General features: G+C 42.7%; 2 protein-coding genes across 3 annotated transcripts in view; both read left to right on the top strand.

The window, feature by feature from the left end:
* LOC111969013 (60 kDa lysophospholipase) overlaps window positions 1-2,717 on the top strand; it is a 63,451-nt gene extending 60,734 nt beyond the window's left edge. The window contains exons 15-17 of the mRNA XM_070445168.1: window positions 35-55; window positions 611-634; window positions 1,065-2,717. Of these exons, the coding sequence (XP_070301269.1) occupies window positions 35-55; window positions 611-634; window positions 1,065-1,109 (90 nt within the window). The 3' untranslated portion in view covers window positions 1,110-2,717. The remainder of the gene's footprint in view (window positions 1-34; window positions 56-610; window positions 635-1,064) is intronic.
* The window catches only part of LOC112081138 (L-asparaginase 1), a 126,394-nt gene that overhangs the window by 72,135 nt on the left and 35,706 nt on the right, over window positions 1-18,553 (top strand). The gene's annotated exons all lie outside the window — the stretch shown is intronic.

The following is an 18,553-nucleotide window of genomic DNA, read 5'->3' as shown; positions in this document are numbered from 1 at the left end:
GGGGAATGAAGTTGTGATTGACTTCTTACACCAGGTCAGCCAGTACCACGCCCAGGTAAGAGATGGACTATGATCTAGCTTTACGGTTCTCCTCTGTGCTCCTCRAACAGCGTTCATCTCTGCCTCAATTAAGAGAGCTTAGCTCCCCGACTTGAGCTCACTGAAATCAAACGAAGTGAATTTGTCAGTTTATATTGTCTGACGAACCTAAAACAGTTCAGCACACTGTATTATCCGCTTTCTTTCTATCTTCAACTTGTTACAATTTCCTATTTATTAAAAACCTCCTAGTCACCACTGTTTTTCCTCATCAGTCAGATGAAAGTAATGAGGTAATCCATCTTCGGTCATTTTACTTTTCAACGTGAGAATGAGTCTCATCTCATCCCTGTATTAACAGATTTGACCAAGTTTAGCAATATATTTACTACAACTAAAACATTATTACGATCCATGATTGTGAATGAATGGTGTGGCATGAAGCATCCAAGAGGTAGCCTATAAATTAGATTTGACATATAGGTTTGTAAAACCATGTAGGCTACAGAATAGGGACGTAGTTTCAACTTTACCATGTGCTCCAATTACATGTTTTTTTGCTTACTTCCAGCCTCTGTTTAAAGATGATGCTGAGGTAAGTCTAGAATGGCCACAGCTAGCTCTATGGATTCTCCTGTGCGTGGTGGTCGTACCTGTGTCTCCTCTCATCGTATGGTGATGTGTTGCATCTGAGTATGACCTACATGAGTATCACTCGTTGTAGCCTGGCTTGAACAGGTGTTTTCAAAATGGCTGCCTGGTTCAGTTCGATTAGACAATGACACAAACCTTTGCAGTATGGTAGTCTGTCTGGCTTTTGTGCTTTGTTCCTGTGATGGCCTCTAAGCTGTGTTGTCTGGTATGATGACTGCCTGGTGAGATGTTTACTCTGAGATAATTATATGGGATTTAAATAGCTGAGATTTGCAAAGAAAACCTTCATTTGATGTTATCACTGCTGCTCTTTGTATTGAACAGCACTGCTTGAAATGTACCTCTTACCGTATTCCCCTTGTGTGTTTCAGAATGGAGAGTACATTGAGTTCTCAGTCTGTCCAAAGAAATCCTGAAGACCAAGATCCTCAACTCTTTTACTCTCCATCATCCCCATCACTCTCCCTCTCCATTTCACTCTCTTACACTGGACATTTGCACAAGCTTGCAGATTTTATTTTGATTCATTAACCATTTTACAATTGATATATTTGCGATAATCTCATGTACTGTTGCTTAACTGTAGTTGTAAAAGCACTAGTAGCACAACATTGGATATCAAGTAATATGATGCACTGTGCCAAGAACGGGCAGCACTATATCTGTTTGTTTTGTATGTCCACATATGATGCATGTGGACAATTCACTCTGTTTGCAGTAAGAGTATATTTCAGTGATCATTGGAAGCACAGGGTAGAATGCTGTACCTATACTAGGCACTTGATGGTAGATGCTGTGCCTTTAGATGTACTTTATGAAATGCTTAGTATAGGGTGCAATTTATTCTAAACTGAAATCCTTGTGAAATCCTCTACCAACTGAAATCATGGTCTGATGACACAAAAAATAGAACCGTTTATATCATTATGTTTGGAGGAAAAAGGGGAGGCTTGCAATCCGAAGAACACCATCCCAACCGTGAAGCACGCGGGTGGCAGCATCATTTGTGGAGGTGCTTTGCTTTAGGAGGGACTGGTGCACTTCACAAAATAGATGGCATCATGAGGATGGAAAATGATGTGGATATATTGAAGCAACATCTCAAGACATCAGTCAGGAAGTTAAAGCTTGGTTGCAAATGGGTCTTCCAAATGGACAATGACCCAAGCATACTTCCAAAGTTGTGGCAAAATGGCTTAAGGACAACCAAGTCAAGGTATTGGAGTGGCAATCTTAAACTGACCTAAAACAGGGCATTTTTACTAGGATTAAATGTCAGGAATTGTGAAAAACTGAGTTTAAATGTATTTGGCTAAGGTGTATGTAAACTTCCAACTTCAACTGTGTATATTATATATAATTTTCTTTTTTAGGGTGGGGGCTTGCCTGTTTTGCGTGTTATTTTGGCTTTAATGTGTCACATATCAATTTGCATTGGTACCTGGGTCGAGTGTTAGCACCAACACACGAACCCTGTTTCTCGACCGTGTAATTTGGGGCCATGTCTTTGCAGATGTAAGTTGTCATGGCAGCTGTTATCTCCTTCCATCTTCGTGATTCTTTGCCATATGGTGTGCCGTGGGAAAAAGCCTCGAGGGTTTGTTTTGAGCACTTGACTGTACTTTTTGGGTCTCATCTGTGACTCTCCGTACTGTTTCACATGATTCTTGCGTAGGTGGTAAAAGAGGTTAGTGGTTTTGAGCCTTTTGGCGGGACCGGCCTGCTGCATATTTAGCAGAGGATGGTTTTCTGGCCCGTGTCAGACTTTTCATACCCAAACCACGTCCATGCGACCAAAGTAGCCCCTCTTTTAGGTACGAGCTCTGTGTCTCCGTGCTCTGTGTCACGTTCACTCTCTTCCATGTTTGTTTGGTTTCAAATTTTCTTCTACACGAACGCAAAGCATCGTCCAATTGACAAAAATATTGCCATCGAGGAGTGTGATTTGTGACACAACGAAATAAACGATAGAGCATAATGAAACATGATATACACTGCTCAAAAAAAATAAAGGGAACACTTAACAACACAATGTACTCCAAGTCAATCACACTTCTGTGAAATCAAACTGTCCACTTAGGAAGCACACTGATTGAACAATACATTTCACATGCTGTTGTGCAAATGGAATAGACAAAGGGTGGAAATTATAGCCAATTAGCAAGACACCCCCAATAAAGTGTGGTTCTGCAGGTGGTGACCACAGACCACTTCTCAGTTCCTATGCTTCCTGGCTGATGTTTTGGTCACTTTTGAATGCTGGCGGTGCTTTCACTCTAGTGGTAGCATGAGACGGAGTCTACAACCCACACAAGTGGCTCAGGTAGTGCAGCTCATCCAGGATGGCACATCAATGCGAGCTGTGGCAAGAAGGTTTGCTGTGTCTGTCAGCGTAGTGTCCAGAGCATGGAGGCGCTACCAGGAGACAGGCCAGTACATCAGGAGACGTGGAGGAGGCCGTAGGAGGCAACAACCCAGCAGCAGGACCGCTACCTCCGCCTTTGTGCAAGGAGGAGCAGGAGGAGCACTGCCAGAGCCCTGCCAAAATGACCTCCAGCAGGCCACAAATGTGCATGTGTCTGCTCAAACGGTCAGAAACAGACTCCATGAGGGTGGTATGAGGGCCCGACGTCCACAGGTGGGGTTGTGCTTACAGCCCAACACCGTGCAGACGTTTGGCATTTGCCAGAGAACACCAAGATTGGCAAATTCGCCACTGGCGCCCTGTGCTCTTCACACGATAGCAAAGGTTCACACGCACATGTGACAGACGTGACAGAGTCTGGAGACGCCGTGGAGAACGTTCTGCTGCCTGCAACATCCTCCAACATGACCGGTTTGGCGGTGGGTCAGTCATGGTGTGGGGTGGCATTTCTTTGGGGCCGCACAGCCCTCCATGTGCTCGCCAGAGGTAGCCTGACTGCCATTAGGTACCGAGATGAGATGCTCAGACCTCTTGTGAGACCATATGCTGGTGCGGTTGGGCCTGGGTTCCTCCTAATGCAAGCAATGCTAGACCTCATGTGGCTGGAGTGTTCAGCAGTTTCCTGCAAGAGGAAGGCATTGATGCTATGGACTGGCCCGCCCGTTCCCCAGACCTGAATCCAATTGGCACATCTGGGACATCATGTCTCGCTCCATCCACCAACGCCACGTTGCACCACAGACTGTCCAGGAGTTGGCGGATGCTTTAGTCCAGGTCTGGGAGGAGATCCCTCAGGAGACCATCCGCACCCTCATCAGGAGCATGCCCAGGCGTTGTAGGGAGGTCATACAGGCACGTGGAGGCCAACACACACTATGAGCCTCATTTTGACTTGTTCTAAGACATTTACATCAAAGTTGGATCAGCCTGTAGTGTGGTTTTCCACTTTAATTTTGAGTGTGACTCCAAATCCAGACCTCCATGGGTTGATAAATTTGATTTCCATTGATAATTTTTGTGTGATTTTGTTGCCAGCACATTCAACTATGTAAAGAAAAAAGTATTTAATAAGAATATTTCATTCATTCAGATCTAGGATGTGTTATTTTAGTGTTCCCTTTATTTTTTTGAGCAGTGTATATCGTCATATCGCCCAGCCCTACAAGTGATAGGCTAATATTGTCACCCATCAGACTATTCTTGATTTAATCTTGTCTTTACATTTACTAAATAATATATATGTGACATTTGTTTTGATTTAGAATAGACCATTATCATGCACTTGTATCGAAACGGGCAGTTGAAAAAATACGTCGTCTTTACATACTTGCCAGCCAGGTAGGCTATACTCTTGTTGTAAATATAAGCAATGTGCTTAATATTAGTAAACTTGAGAAAAATATAGTAGGCCTAGCCTATATAAAGCTGATGGGATTCTCGTCTTTTTATTTAGCAGCTATCACTCTGTTTTCTTGCGCAATTGCATAGCCTATAGAAATGTTGCGCAACATGAGCTCATGGGCTCTCATGAAGTGTTTGATTCGATTTTCAAATACATTTGGATTGATGTCAGAGTGATTAGAGGGACAATCAAGTCCTGAGTACCAGGGAGCTAGCAAGTTTGGTAGGCTACTAATGACCAGCAGCAGCTTCAGAGCTTGGAGAAGCCTATGGTATGGTTGAAAAATTACAATATTGTTAATGCATCAAATAGCTTTGAGTACGCTCTCATCTGTTTCTGTGGGACTAAGTTGGGTCTCTGGGGCTTGAACTGACAATTTATTTATGGCTTGGTGATAACCTACAGCCTGCATTCCATAGACATTGTTTCTAATCATCCTTGCATCTGGGAAACTAAGCCGGGTTGGGGGTAAAACAAGATGAACCCAAGGTGGCTTATGATGCCCCGATCTGCATGGGAGAGGTGGAATCAGCCATGACTAAGTATTTTTAGGCTTACTATATAAGACCTCTGTTTTTTCATTATCGTAAAGGCTATCGGTCCAACACTCGAGTGTGGGGTCGACAGCGTCATCATTGCAATAATTAATCAATATTAAATAAAGATGATTGTTTTGAAGAAATGACTCTCTCTCTCTCACTTGATTAGAATATTCCATGACAACAGTAATGTTGAATTTGACTGCCTTCATGACTCGTGACCGCTGGTGTGGCGGTAATACTGTCACCGTAACAGCCCTAGCTGTGGCTATAACTCCCCATACCAACACACCTTATAGAGCTGCATTTGTCCTCTGGTTGGTTGTAGAGGTAATACATAAAGTCCTTCTCCTCTGTAGATACTGGAGTCATGAGAGGCTGTGGGGTAATGACTCCGATTATAACGTCCCAGTTCCCACTTCATGTGAAGTCTTTTATTTCTCTACTCACAGCCACACTCTGTTCATGGATGTGTGAACTCAGCCTCTGAGACTAAAAGGCCGGTCTTTGAAGTGGCTCATTGTTTTGCTAAACAATCCTCATCTCTTTATTTTCAAGGAGAGAGGGGTGGAGGGGAGAAAATAAGCGAGTGGCGTAGTTAAGTTAAGTCCCAATTGACCTTCGCCATGCATTGAAAGTGTTCCTGTATGGCTCGCCCCACAATTCCCATCACTGTTAAATATAGGCCCTCAGACATTTTGTTGTTGTCGCTTCTGCGTGAGTTTGCCCCAGGGTTTCTTCTCCTTTGTTGTTGTGTTGGAGGGATGGTCTCATGCTTAGCTTGGATTACAAACCATCCAGCCTCCTCTGAATTCCCTCAACACCTCATTTCTTATGGGAACAGGGAGATACGGGACGGGGAAAAACTTTTGGGAGGAATTGAACTTCTGTTCTTCTGTATGTGTGGTCTAGTCTCTGTGTGGGGTGGCCTAGTCTCTGTGTGGGATGGCCTAACTCATATCAGATCTCTACTGTATATATTTAAGTATCAGGTAAGTCCCCCCTCCCCCAACAGACACAATATCCCACCTGCCAGTCCTCAATGGGAACTGAGTTCTCCCCTCTGTTACCTGTGTGGTCTTCTCCAGGTGTAGAGGGGTTGGGATGAGTGCTGCCCCTTCCTTCTCCCATTATGCACATGTTGATTGCTAAATTGGGCCCTAATTCTAAGATGGTAAAGAGCTCTTATTGTCCTTGCCTCATGGAATCAATTTCTACAGCTGCAGGAGAAAGGGCTCCATTGTCCTGTTGGGCCTGTGCTGCCCACCTGGAGGCTCTGGACTGGATGTGGTCGTGGATGGATGGCTTTCACAGATTTCCTTTGGTGGAAGAGGGCCAGGTGATGTGTGGTGGAAAGATTGCTGTACTGGGTTGTTGGTGCTCCTGGCATCAGAGCTACAGAGTTTTGCTGTACTTGTTATGCGAGAGTAGAGGTTGTTTATCTGAGGGGTTTCCCCTGTCATGACTGTCCTGTAAGGATCAGAATGGGTCAGATCAGGTTGTTGGTGGATGACAGTAGCCAGGCCCTCTCTCACCCACAGGGGGGGGGGGGTCTGCTGGGTGGATGACAGTTCACAACCTGTTGTAAATTACAGGAGAAGAGGACTCCCTTTTCCCAACCAGTATTAACCGAAGGAATGACTTTGTTAACAGACAGTCTTCTCGCCGAAACTCTAACAGTTTCTAAAGCGAATACTGGAAAAAAAATTCTAACATAAGAATGTGGGGAATGGTCAGAGATGATCTATAGAAAATGTATGTCATATTGTTTTTTATTTTGTGATGTCATTAAAAAGATTATAAAGGAAATACTGTAACTTGACAGATAAAAGGGATATACTTTCCAAGTTTCCATCCTTAACATTGTATATGGGATATGAAAAATGAAAGTATTTTTGTTGATAGGAATGTGATTTTAGAAGCCATAAGAGAATCTATCGCTTATGAGCTGTGCATAGTATGTAGCTACGCCCTTGTGTGAGGTCAGAGAGCTTGTCAGCATGATGGAACCGCCCTTTGAATTAACTGTAAAAAATGATGGGTAACGAATTAACATGAGACCAGGAAAGACGGGGAGTTGCAGCCCACATCTAAAGTGGTTTAAACTCTGAATCTCAAAGACCAGTGAAGCTTGGTCCGGTCTCTACACATTGGAAATGGTTGGAACTTTGAACCTCAACACGAGGGGAAGGAAATAAACTCACCTCTCAGACCAGAACATCACCAGACTGCAGCTGTGCGAGTAAAGTGGTTCAAACTCTATCAACACGAGGTGGCGAGAGGAGAAAACTCCCCTCTCGGACAATCACTGGTACAGCTGATTAGCTGTCGAGTAAAATATCTAAGTGGGACCATCCTACTGAACTACTCTTCTCAAATCACCGTAGTACGCTACTCTCATCACCAATGGGAACCGTCGACACGGTTAGCTAACCACTACCGGGGAGCATCTTCCAGAGTAAACAACAGTAGAAGATGGGAAATGTGAGACCCCTTTCGTACAATCAGAGCCATACAAGCGTGTTGCTGAAAGGCCAACAACCTTCCTAAGGAGGGCTGGTTCCGACAGAGATAAACGGTGAACGAAGGCATTCAAATGTAAATCCATAAATTATTTCTTACTTCAAACGGGCGGCGGTTCGTATGCAAAGTATATGATTACTGTGAGAATAGTTTAAAAAATGTATCAACGATAAGTCTCTCTTCCCCTCTTAATTTTCTGTGTAACAAGCCGCCATATGTTGTCAGTCCGCTAGGGACCTTTTTCTCATGTTTAAAGTGTATGTTATCCTGTTTTATCATTTAGTTAGCTAGTAAATAAATAATTTAACCAATTTGTGTACTACTGAATCATGAGTAAGGCTGGGGTTTTGCAGATCCAAGAAGGTTATGAATATTCAGAATGATATAAGAGGTAATGATTGTCATGATGTGACTTATTAATCTGATGACAGTTTTATTTATTTTATCAACAATATTTAATTGTTACTCGATTTAAATGAATTGTCATTTGGGAATTTGGGGCACCACGGGAAAAGTTGTTTAACTTCTTATGGCTGAAGGGGCAGTATTGAGTAGCTTGGATGAAAGGTGCCCATATCAAACGGCCTGCTCCTCAGTCATAGTTGCTAATATTTGCATATTATTATTAGTATTGGATAGAAAACACTCTAAAGTTTCTAAAGCTGTTTGAATTATGTATGTGAGATTAACAGAACTCATATTGGCAGGCAAAATGGCTGTGATTATTGTTGTTTTGTGGTGACCTAACATAATCGTTTGAAGTTAAACAACCACTCTCGTGGTGCCACAAATCCTAATGAGTTAATTGTTACATGATTAATTTAAGTCGGGTAACAATTAAATAGTTGATTAAATAAATAAGTCATCAGATTAATGAAAGTAAAGTCACGACACCCCCCTCCTTGCCCTATCCTCCAGCTTGCACATCCAGTGATGGCAATTCGTGTTTTTTCACTCTCGCCGACTTGAAGTACCTGTCTAATTTTCAGAGGAGCAGTTCCCGTGTCGCCAATGTCTTTTGTTTAATATTTATAGTTGGCATGTGCTTTGTCTGACATCACCCATTCCACTTCACTTAATGCAGACAATCACATAATACCTACTAATCTTAATACAATATGTCAAGTCTCAATTTAGAGTAATACTAAAGCTTAACTTCTCTAGGGTAGGGGGCAGCATTCAGAATTTTGGATGAAATGCATGCCCAAATTAAACTGCCTGCTTCTCGGGCCCAGAAGATATGATATGCATATAACTGGTAGATTTGGATAGAAAACACTCTAAAGTTTCCAAAACTGTTAAAATAGTGTCTGTGAGTATAACAGAACTGATTTGTCAGGCGAAAACCTGAGAAAAATCCATTCAGGAAGTAGTTTTTTTTGTTGGTTTTGTAGTTTTCAATGCCATTACAGTATCCATTGACTTAGGACTCAAATTGCAGTTTCTATGCCTTCCACTAGATGTCAACAGTCTTTAGAATTTGTTTCAGGCTTGTATTCTGAAAAATGAGGAAGTAAGAGCAGTCTGAATGAGTGGACCCTAAGGTGTCACAGAGCTTTTTCATGCGCGAGACCGAGAGAGTGCCTTTCTTGTTTACCTTTTAAATTGACGACGTTATTGTCCGGTTGAAATATTATCGATTATTTAGGCTAAAAACAACCTGATGATTGAATATAAACATCGTTTGACATGTTTCTATGAACTTTACGGATACAATTTTGATTTTTTTGTCTTCCTGTTTTGACTGCGTTTGAGCCTGTGGATTACTGAAGAAAATGCGAACAAAACTGAGGTTTTTGGATATAAAGAGACTTTATCGAACAAAAGGAACATTTGAGTAAATTAATGTCTGCTGAGTGCAACCATATGAAGATCATCCCTACCGGCCAAACCCTCCCTAACCCGGACGACGCTAGGCCAATTGTGCGTCGCCACACGGACCTCCCGGTCGCGGCCGGCTGCGACAGAGCCTGGGCACGAACCCAGAGACTCTGGTGGCGCAGCTAGCGCTGCGATGCAGTGCCCTAGACCACTGCGCCACCCGGGAGGCCCTATTTTATCTCTATTTCTGACTTGTGTAACTGTTCTACTTGGCTGGTTACTGTTTGTAATGATTTGTCTAGTGGGCTATGTTCTCAAATAATCGTAAGGTATGCTTTCGCCGTAAAGCATTTTTAAAATCTGACACTGTGGTTGGATTCACAAGAAGTTAATCTTTAAACCTATGTAAAATATGTTTTGTTTTCTGAATTTTTATAATGAGTATTTCTGTATTTGAATTTGGCGCCCAGCAGTTTCACTGGCTGTTGAAGAGGTGGGACGCTAACGTCTCACGTACCCAAGAGAGGTTAACTCTGTCATGATGGAGTTTTGTCCTTGAGGTAAGACCCTGCTCTAAAGTAAAATACAGTGACTTGGACACATTAACTAGACATTGTTAGACAAAAGAGCATTAAAGAAGAATGGGCGTTGCTTAAGAGGCAGCATTAGTGGAGACACTGAGGTTCTGCAGAATTGATTCTCACCCCCAATCAAAGGCATTCACCTGGTAAATATCATTAAAAACTAACAAGCAACTTCAAATGGTAAATGTGACTTGTCTTATGTAGCAAAATTTGAAATGATGGCATACATGGTTGTTGTTAATGAAAGTTCACATGTTTGAGAAGGCATTAATGCCAAAAAAAACGCTATTTGATAAACGTTCAAACGTTACGTTCAAACGGCTCTCCTGGGAAGTCGTGACTTGCGACATACGTCTAGTTTCCTGAATTGAGTCGCAAATGGCTGACAGTCTGGATGACTACAGCAGACATTACACAATATATTCCATGTGGCTGGACAAAGGCAAGGTAAGGTATAACAGGTGGAAAGATGATCACTTAAAGGCTAACCTCATGTTCAAAGCACTAATTTCCCCTCTCCCGTAATCAGAGGATCTGTCAACATTCAATATTTTGTCAGTGCCGTGTGATGGATTGGGAAGAGGAAGGTTTATTTTGTCTGCACTATCAGCCATCTCATGAAAAGTAAAATTGTCAGTGACAACAATGGGCCGTTTGGTTTCTATAGGGCCTAAAGCCCGGCGGTATTGTGACCCACAAGGGCTTTAACTCCTCAGCCATGGCCAGGCAGAAGCATCTGAAACCCCTGGTCTAGACATGCTGACAGTTACTTGATATGGTGGTTGAAATGAGTATCCTCCCTTCCTATCTCTATCACCCAAACCTTGAAAGAGAAAAAAGGGCTCAGGGAAGGAAAACCATTGTTTGTTAGGTATACAAGCTGGTGTATCGACACCCTGCTTTCAAAGCTTGCATCCCTGAAGCTCCTTGTGAATCAAAGTTTATAGTTGATGAAACACACTGCACAAAGAAAGAATGTCCTTTAGAAACGTTCCTTCATGTTTTCCTTCTACTTTGTTTGTATTCTCACTGTGTTCAATGTAAGAGCATTGTAAGTTGACCAATATATTCATTGGTTGAAATGTTTTCGATTCCAGTCACTTCCGTTGTGAATGTTTAGAAATGTGTCTTTGTTTGTGTGTGGGTCTATGTGTGTGTACTGTATGTCTGTTATTCGTACAGCCAGGGACAGTCAGTTTATGCAGGATTGTTCTGATGGCTGGAAGAGATAAGTAGGTATTGTGTTATGACTGCAACAAGGGTACAGGTCAGTCAAAGCACCATAGCCTACACCCCCACATAGTTGAAATCGGAAGTTTACATACATTTTCGATGGAGTCATTAAAACTCGTTTTTCAACCACTCCACAAATTTCTTGTTAACAAACTATAGTTTTGGCAAGTCGGTTAGGACATCTACTTTGGTAATGACACAAGTCATTTTTCCAACAATTGTTTACAGACAGATTATTTCACTTATAATTCAGATTATAACATAACATGGCCAAGATGTTTATAGATGACCAGCAGGGTCAAATAATAGTAATCACAGTGGTTGTCGAGGGTGCAACAGGTCAGCACCTCAGGAGTAAATGTCAGTTGCCTTTTCATAGCCGATCATTCAGAGTATCTCTACCGCTCCTGCTGTCTCTAGAGAGTTGAGACGGCAGGTCTGGGACAGGTAGCACGTCCGGTGAACAGGTCAGGGTTCCATAGTCGCAGGCAGAACAGTTGAAACTGGAGCAGCAGCACGGCCAGGTGGATTGGGGACAGCAAGGAGTCATCAGGCCAGGTAGTCCTGAGGCATGGTCCTAGGGCTTGGGTCCTCCGAGAGAGAGAGAAAGAAAGGAAAGAGAGAGAACGACAGAGAGAGAGAATTAGAGAAAGCATACTTAAATTCACACAGGACACCGGATAAGACAGGAGAAATACTCCAGATATAACAGACTGACCTTAGCCCCCCGACACATAAACTACTGCAGCATAAATATTGGAGGCTGAGACAGGAGGGGTCGAGAGACACTGTGGCCCCGTACGACTATACCCCCAGACAGGGCCAAACGGGCAGGATATAACCCCACCCACTTTGCCAAAGCACAGCCTCCACACCACTAGAGGGATATCTTCAACCACCAACTTACCGTCCTGAGACAAGGCCGAGTATAGCCCACAAAGATCTCCGCCACAGCACAACCCAAGGGGGGAGCCAACCCGGACAGGAAGATCACGTCAGTGACTCAACCCACTCAAGTGATGCACCCCTCCTAGGGACGGCATGGAAGAGCACCAGTAAGCCAGTGACTCAGCTGTAATAGGGTTAGAGGCAGAGAATCCCAGTGGAGAGAGGGGAACCAGCCAGGCAGAGACAGCAAGGGCTGTTCGTTGCTCCAGTGCCTTTCCGTTCACCTTCACATTCCTGGGCCAGACTACACTCAATCATAGGACCTAATGAAGAGATGAGTCTTCAATAAAGACTTAAAGGTTGAGTCCGAGTCTGCGTCTCTCACATGGGTAGGCAGACCATTCCATAAAAATGGAGCTCTATAGGAGAAAGCCCTGCATCCAGCTGTTTGCTTAGAAATTCTAGGGACAGTAAGGAGGCCTGAGTCTTGTGACCGCAGCGTACATGTAGGAATGTACGGCAGGACCAAATCGAAAAGATAGGTAGTAGCAAGCCCATGTAATGCTTTGTAGGTTAGCAGTAAAACCTTGAAATCAGCTTTTGCCTTAACAGGAAGCCAGTGTAGAGAGGCTAGCACTGGAGTGATATGATCAAATTGTTTGGTCCTAGTCAAGATTCTAGCAGCCGTGTTTAGTATTAACTGAAGTTTATTTAGTGCTTTATCCGGGTAGCCGGAAAGTAAAGCATTGCAGAAGTCTAACCTAGGAGACGGGTTCTGTCTCCTAGAGATGAACGTACTTTGGTGCGAAAAGTGCAAATATATCCCAGAACAACAGCAAAGGACCTTGTGAAGATGCTGGAGGAAACAGGTACAAAATAATCTATATTCACAGTAAAACGAGTCCTATATCGACATAACCTGAAAAGCCGCTCAGCAAGGAAGAAGCCACTGCTCCAAAAGCGCCATAAGAAAAGCCAGACTACGGTTTGCAACTGCACATGGGAACAAAGATTGTACTTTTTGGAATAATGTCCTCTGGTCTGATGAAACAAAAATAGAACTGTTTGGCCGTAATGACCATCGTTATGTTTGGAGGGAGGGAGGGACTGGTGCACTTCACAAAATAGATGGCATCATGAGGAAGGAAAATGATGTGGATATATTGAAGCAACAGCTCAAGACATCAGTCAGGAAGTTAAAGCTTGGTCGCAAATGGGTCTTCCAACTGGACAATGACCCCAAGCATACTTCCAAAGTTGTGGCAAAATAGCTTAAGGACAACAAAGTCAAGGTATTGGAGTGGCCATCACAAAGCCCTGACCTCAATCCCATAGAAAATTTGTGGGCAGAACTGAAAAAGCGTGTACGAGCAAGGAGGCCTACAAACCTGACTCAGTTACACCAGCTCTGTCAGGAGGAATGGGCCAAAATTCACCCAACTTATTGTGGGAAGCTTGTGGAAGGCTACCCGAAATGTTTGACCCAAGTTAAACAATTTAAAGGCAATGCTACAAAATACTAATTGAGTGTATGTAAACTTCTGACCCACTGGGAAAGTGATTAAATAAATAATAGCTGAAATAAATAATTTTCTCTACTATTAGAGGCAGAATCCAAGATGGCAGGATGTCAAGTCGTTTGTCTGTGACTTGTACATTTTAACCTACTAATAACCTATTTATTTATGGTTGAGTAACTTCCTTGTTGTGTAGTGCAAACTACTTTGTTTTTGCTGGTGTAAAGATCACGGGTGTCCCTCAACAGTGGTGCATAGTTATTCTTCTTTTGTTGATATCAGGTAACGTGCAACCTAACCCTTGCCCTGATATGCAATGTCTCCAAACCCCCTCTGATTTTAAATCAAGATCTGGTTTTGGTATTTTTCATTTAAATGTACGCAGCCTGTTGTCAAAAATTGATGGGGTTAGGATTTGGGCTAAATCAACTGATGCTGATGTAATTGTGTTTTCTGAAACCTGGCTCAGCAAGTTTGTTTTTGATAAGGATATTTGTATAAGTGGTTACAATGTGTATTGCACTGATCGAGTTAAGAAAGGTGGGGGTGTGGCTATATATGTAAAAACTAAATTCCCTGTAAGTGTGGCAAAGTCTGAAACTATTTGTAAACAGTTGGAATTTCTTGCTTTGAATATTGAGGTTTCAAAGGGTCTCTCTATAACTGTGAGTGGCTGTTATAGACCCCCCTCTGCTCTCGGTGATGCATTTTCTTCTTTGACGCACCTTATGTCTAAACTTCTTTACAGTGAAATGATCTCGATTGGTGATCTCAACTGGTGTTGGTTAAAGCCGGTGTCTGATGATTTAAAAATGTTTTGTAATTCTATGAATCTTACCCAGTTGATTAACTCAACCACTCGCCCAAATGTTAAATGCCCAGATAACTCTACCCTGATTGATTTGATATTAACACATGTTCCACATAAATATTCTGCGGTTGGTGTTTTTTGTAATGATTTCAGTGACCATTGTGCTGTTGTTGCTGTTAGAATTACTAAGGTTCCTAAGACAAACCCACGTTTTATTCGTAAGAGAAATTTGAAGTGCTTTAATGAGCAGGCTTTCTTTCATGATTTGTTTTATTTTGACTGGAGCAGATTGTGGAAACTGCCTGGATATTATTATATTATATTATTTCATGATGTTTTTTTCCAAATAGTAAACAAAGGTTTAGGGTTAAAGGGCAGGATAATCCATGGTTTTCTTCTGAGCTGTCTTGTATTATTCCCGACCGTAATCTAGCCTGGGCTAAAGCAAGGAAATCATGTTCTGATGCTGATTGGCTTATTTTCAAGTGTTCTTTTCTTCTCAGGAAGGCCAAGTCTGAATATTTTATGTCTGTTACCACTGATAACCTGAATGACCCTAGAAAGTTTTGGAAGGCTATTAAGTCTATGTCTGGTAACAGTAATGTTAATGAATTACCGTCATGTGTTTTGAAGGACTCTGTTGCTATATATGACAAAACTGAAATGCTGAATTGTTTCAATGAGCACTTTGTATCATCTGGTAGGCTGTTTGATTCAGTGTCCTCTGTCTCTGTACAACCCTGTGTGGATGAACCAGTGTCCTCTGTCTCTGTACAACCCTGTGTGGATGAACCAGTGTCCTCTGTCTCTGTACAACCCTGTGTGGATGAACCAGTGAACGCTTGTCATGCTTGGATTGACGAGACACCACAGTGCAGTAGCGACCCATGATTCAATGCTTCATATGGGTAGAGTTATGGGAAAGTTTACAGAGGCTTGTTGGTCAAGATCTGGCCGTAGCAATGTGCTATTGTGCCAATGTTTTTTCCCTCCTACCCTTAATTCGACAAAGCCATGGTAGAGGGTCTGGTGCATTCATGTTTTATCATACGGGTCTCCTGACCCATTGCAGCTAACAGCTTCACCACATAATCGTATTGGATAGTGGAATGTGTATACTGACCAGACAATCCTCTATAGACTTACCTACAGGTTAGTATGATCTGTTGGTTTCCTTTTTTGGGTCTTGCTAAGATAACTCATCCATACTACTCTATGTATGATTTTCTAAGTAACTTTATGACTCTTCTGATCTTAAATAACCGTGCGACGCTCGCCGAGGTGACAAGTATTAAGTAGTCAAAAGCTTTTATTATTTTGTCTCATCTGAGAGACTCACAACTGACCCTTTACCTACCAACCGTCAAGTAAGAATTGTCCACGAGCTCTCTCGACATAGACTCGCTCTTTGGATCATTTTTAGTCTCTAGTTTTTATGCGTTCATACAGAAAGCCCTGCACATCTTCACAGACGGGCCTGACATTCGTCCTGTAGTCTCGCGTCCTAGGTCATTTGAGAGCGGGGACAGCCTTGACGTGGCGTGTTGCACATGGAATTGTATAAATACCATACGCACGGGGGTCGAGTGGTGTCGTACTAATGGTTTTCTTGTGTTATGAACCTCATGCGTTGAGCGCGTGGTCCGTCGTATGAGCAAAGTCATAACACTCTCGTTCCCAGCGTCCATCACTATAGACCACCTCAGGCTCAATCTAAGCCACGATGTAGGTTAGCCGCGAGCTTGAATTCCCCCAACCTCTCCACAATGGCCAAGACCAGAGAGCTGTGTAAGGACATCAGGGATAAATGTGACCTGTACAAGGCTGGGATGGGCTCAGGACAATAGGCAAGCACTTGGTGAGAAGGCAACAACTGTTGGCACAATTATTAGAAAATGGAAGAAGTTCAGATGACGGTCAATCACCTCTGGCTCTGGGGCTCCATGCAAGATCTCACCTCGTGGGGCATCAATGATCATGAGAAATGTGAGGGATCAGCCCAGAATCATAGCGGACTGGCAATGACCTGCAATGACCTGAAGGAGCTGGGACACAGTCTCAAAGAAAACCATTAGTAACACACTACGCCGTCATGGATTAAAATCCTGCAGCGCACGCAAGGTCCCCCTGCTCAAGCCAGCGCATGTCCAGGCCCGTCTGAAGTTTGCCAATGACCATCTGGATGATCCAGAGGAGGAATGGGAGAAGGTCATGTGGTCTGATGAGACAAAATAGAGCTTTTTGCTCTAAACTCCACTCGCCGTGTTTGGAGGAATAGAAGGATGAGTACAACCCCAAGAACACCATCCAACCGTGAAGCATGGAGGTGGAAACATCATTCTTTTGGGGATGCTTTTCTGCAAAGGGGACAGGACGACTGCACCGTATTGAGGGGAGGATGGATGGGGCCATGTATCGCGAGATCTTGACCAACAACCTCCTTCCCTCAGTAAGAGCATTGAAGATGGGTCGTGGCTGGGTCTTCAGCATGCAAAGCCCGAAACACCACAGCCAGGGCAAACTAGGAGTGGCTCGGTAAGAAGCATTTCAAGGTCCTGGAGTGGCCTAGCCAGTCTCCAGACCTGAACCCAATAGAAAATCTTTGGAGGGAGCCGAAAGTCCGTATTGCCCAGCGACAGCCCCGAAACCTGAAGGATCTGGAGAAGGTCTGTATGGAGGAGTGGGCCAAAATCCCTGCTGCCAGTGTGTGCAAACCTGGTCAAGAACTACAGGAAACGTATGATCTCTGTAATGTGCAAAACTAAGGTTTCTGTACCCAAATATTCAGTTCTGCTTTTCTGATGTATCAATACTTATGTCATGCAATAAAATGCAAATTAATTACTTAAAAATCATACAATGTGATTTTTCTGGATTTTTGTTTTAGATTCCTTCTCTCACAGTTGAAGTGTACCTATGATAAAATTACAGACCTCTACATGCTTTGTAAGTAGGAAAACCTGCAAAATCGTCAGTGTATCAAATACTTGTTCTCCCCACTGTATCTGTTCAATCTAACCCTGTAATGTATGACATTCTGAATATTGGAAATCAGCATTTGTCCTACCACTTTTAAAAGGGGGAGATCCAACTCTTTTAAATAATTATAGCCAATCTCAAAGCTGTCACCCTCGGTGAAAATACTTGAAACCTTGTGAGTGAACAGCTAAAAGAGTTTTTATTTCTAACTCTATTTATCAATGTACCAATCGGGCTTCAGGAAGAAGCATAGCACAATTACAGCAGCCACGAAGGTTTTAAATGATATCACTGGAGCCCTTGACAAAAACAGCACTGTGTCTCACTTTTATTGATTCTTCTAAGGCTTTTGATAGGTTGATCGGCTATACTAAGGCAGATTGTTGAGTGTAGGTCTTTCGGAGCATGCAGTTTGCATGGTTTGCTAACTATCTGTCTGAATAGAATTCAGTGCACTCAATTTGATGGGCTTATGTCTATTAAATTGTCTGTCTTTAATGGTGTGCGCCAAGGCTCTGTACTTGGTCTTCTTCTATTCACTATTTATATAAATGATTTAGACAAAAATGTCCAAATGCGCAACTTCATTTTTATGCTGATGATACTGTTATTTACTGTTGTGCCTCGTCTCTTACAAAAGCTTTCCAGAACTTGCAAACTGCTTTTTATACTGTTCAACTACCTTGTGTCAATTGAAACTTATCCTCAATACTGACAAAACTAAACTAATGGTGTTTTCTAAGCAAGAAATAGACCTGGACTTTCAACCAGTCTCATGTAACTTTCACTATTACCTACGTCAGGGCAAGGAGATTGAGGTTGTAACCTCATATAAATATCTTGGAATTTACAAATTTGAAGCTGAAATTGGGATTTTATTTTAGAATAAGGCCTGTTTTTCTTTTGAATGCGCAGAATGAGGGCTAGTTATCAGCTACATATTAAAGTGCCTATTAACTAGACCTGGGGATATTTTATATTAATGAAATGGCTGTGGCTACGGCTTGTTTTGAGATAATTGACCTCCTTTACCATGGCACTTTGAGATTTATTTTAACTTGTCAAAACGCCTTACGCACACTGCACTTTGTATACTCAGGGTGTGGCCTGACCTTCTCTAGTCACTGGTAGGCTCAGA

The sequence above is a fragment of the Salvelinus sp. IW2-2015 genome, linkage group LG9, assembly GCF_002910315.2.
Source record: "Salvelinus sp. IW2-2015 linkage group LG9, ASM291031v2, whole genome shotgun sequence".
Classification (NCBI taxonomy): domain Eukaryota; kingdom Metazoa; phylum Chordata; class Actinopteri; order Salmoniformes; family Salmonidae; genus Salvelinus; species Salvelinus sp. IW2-2015.
The sequence above is the reverse complement of the archived record's forward strand: the minus strand, read 5'-3'. Positions and strand labels throughout refer to the sequence as shown.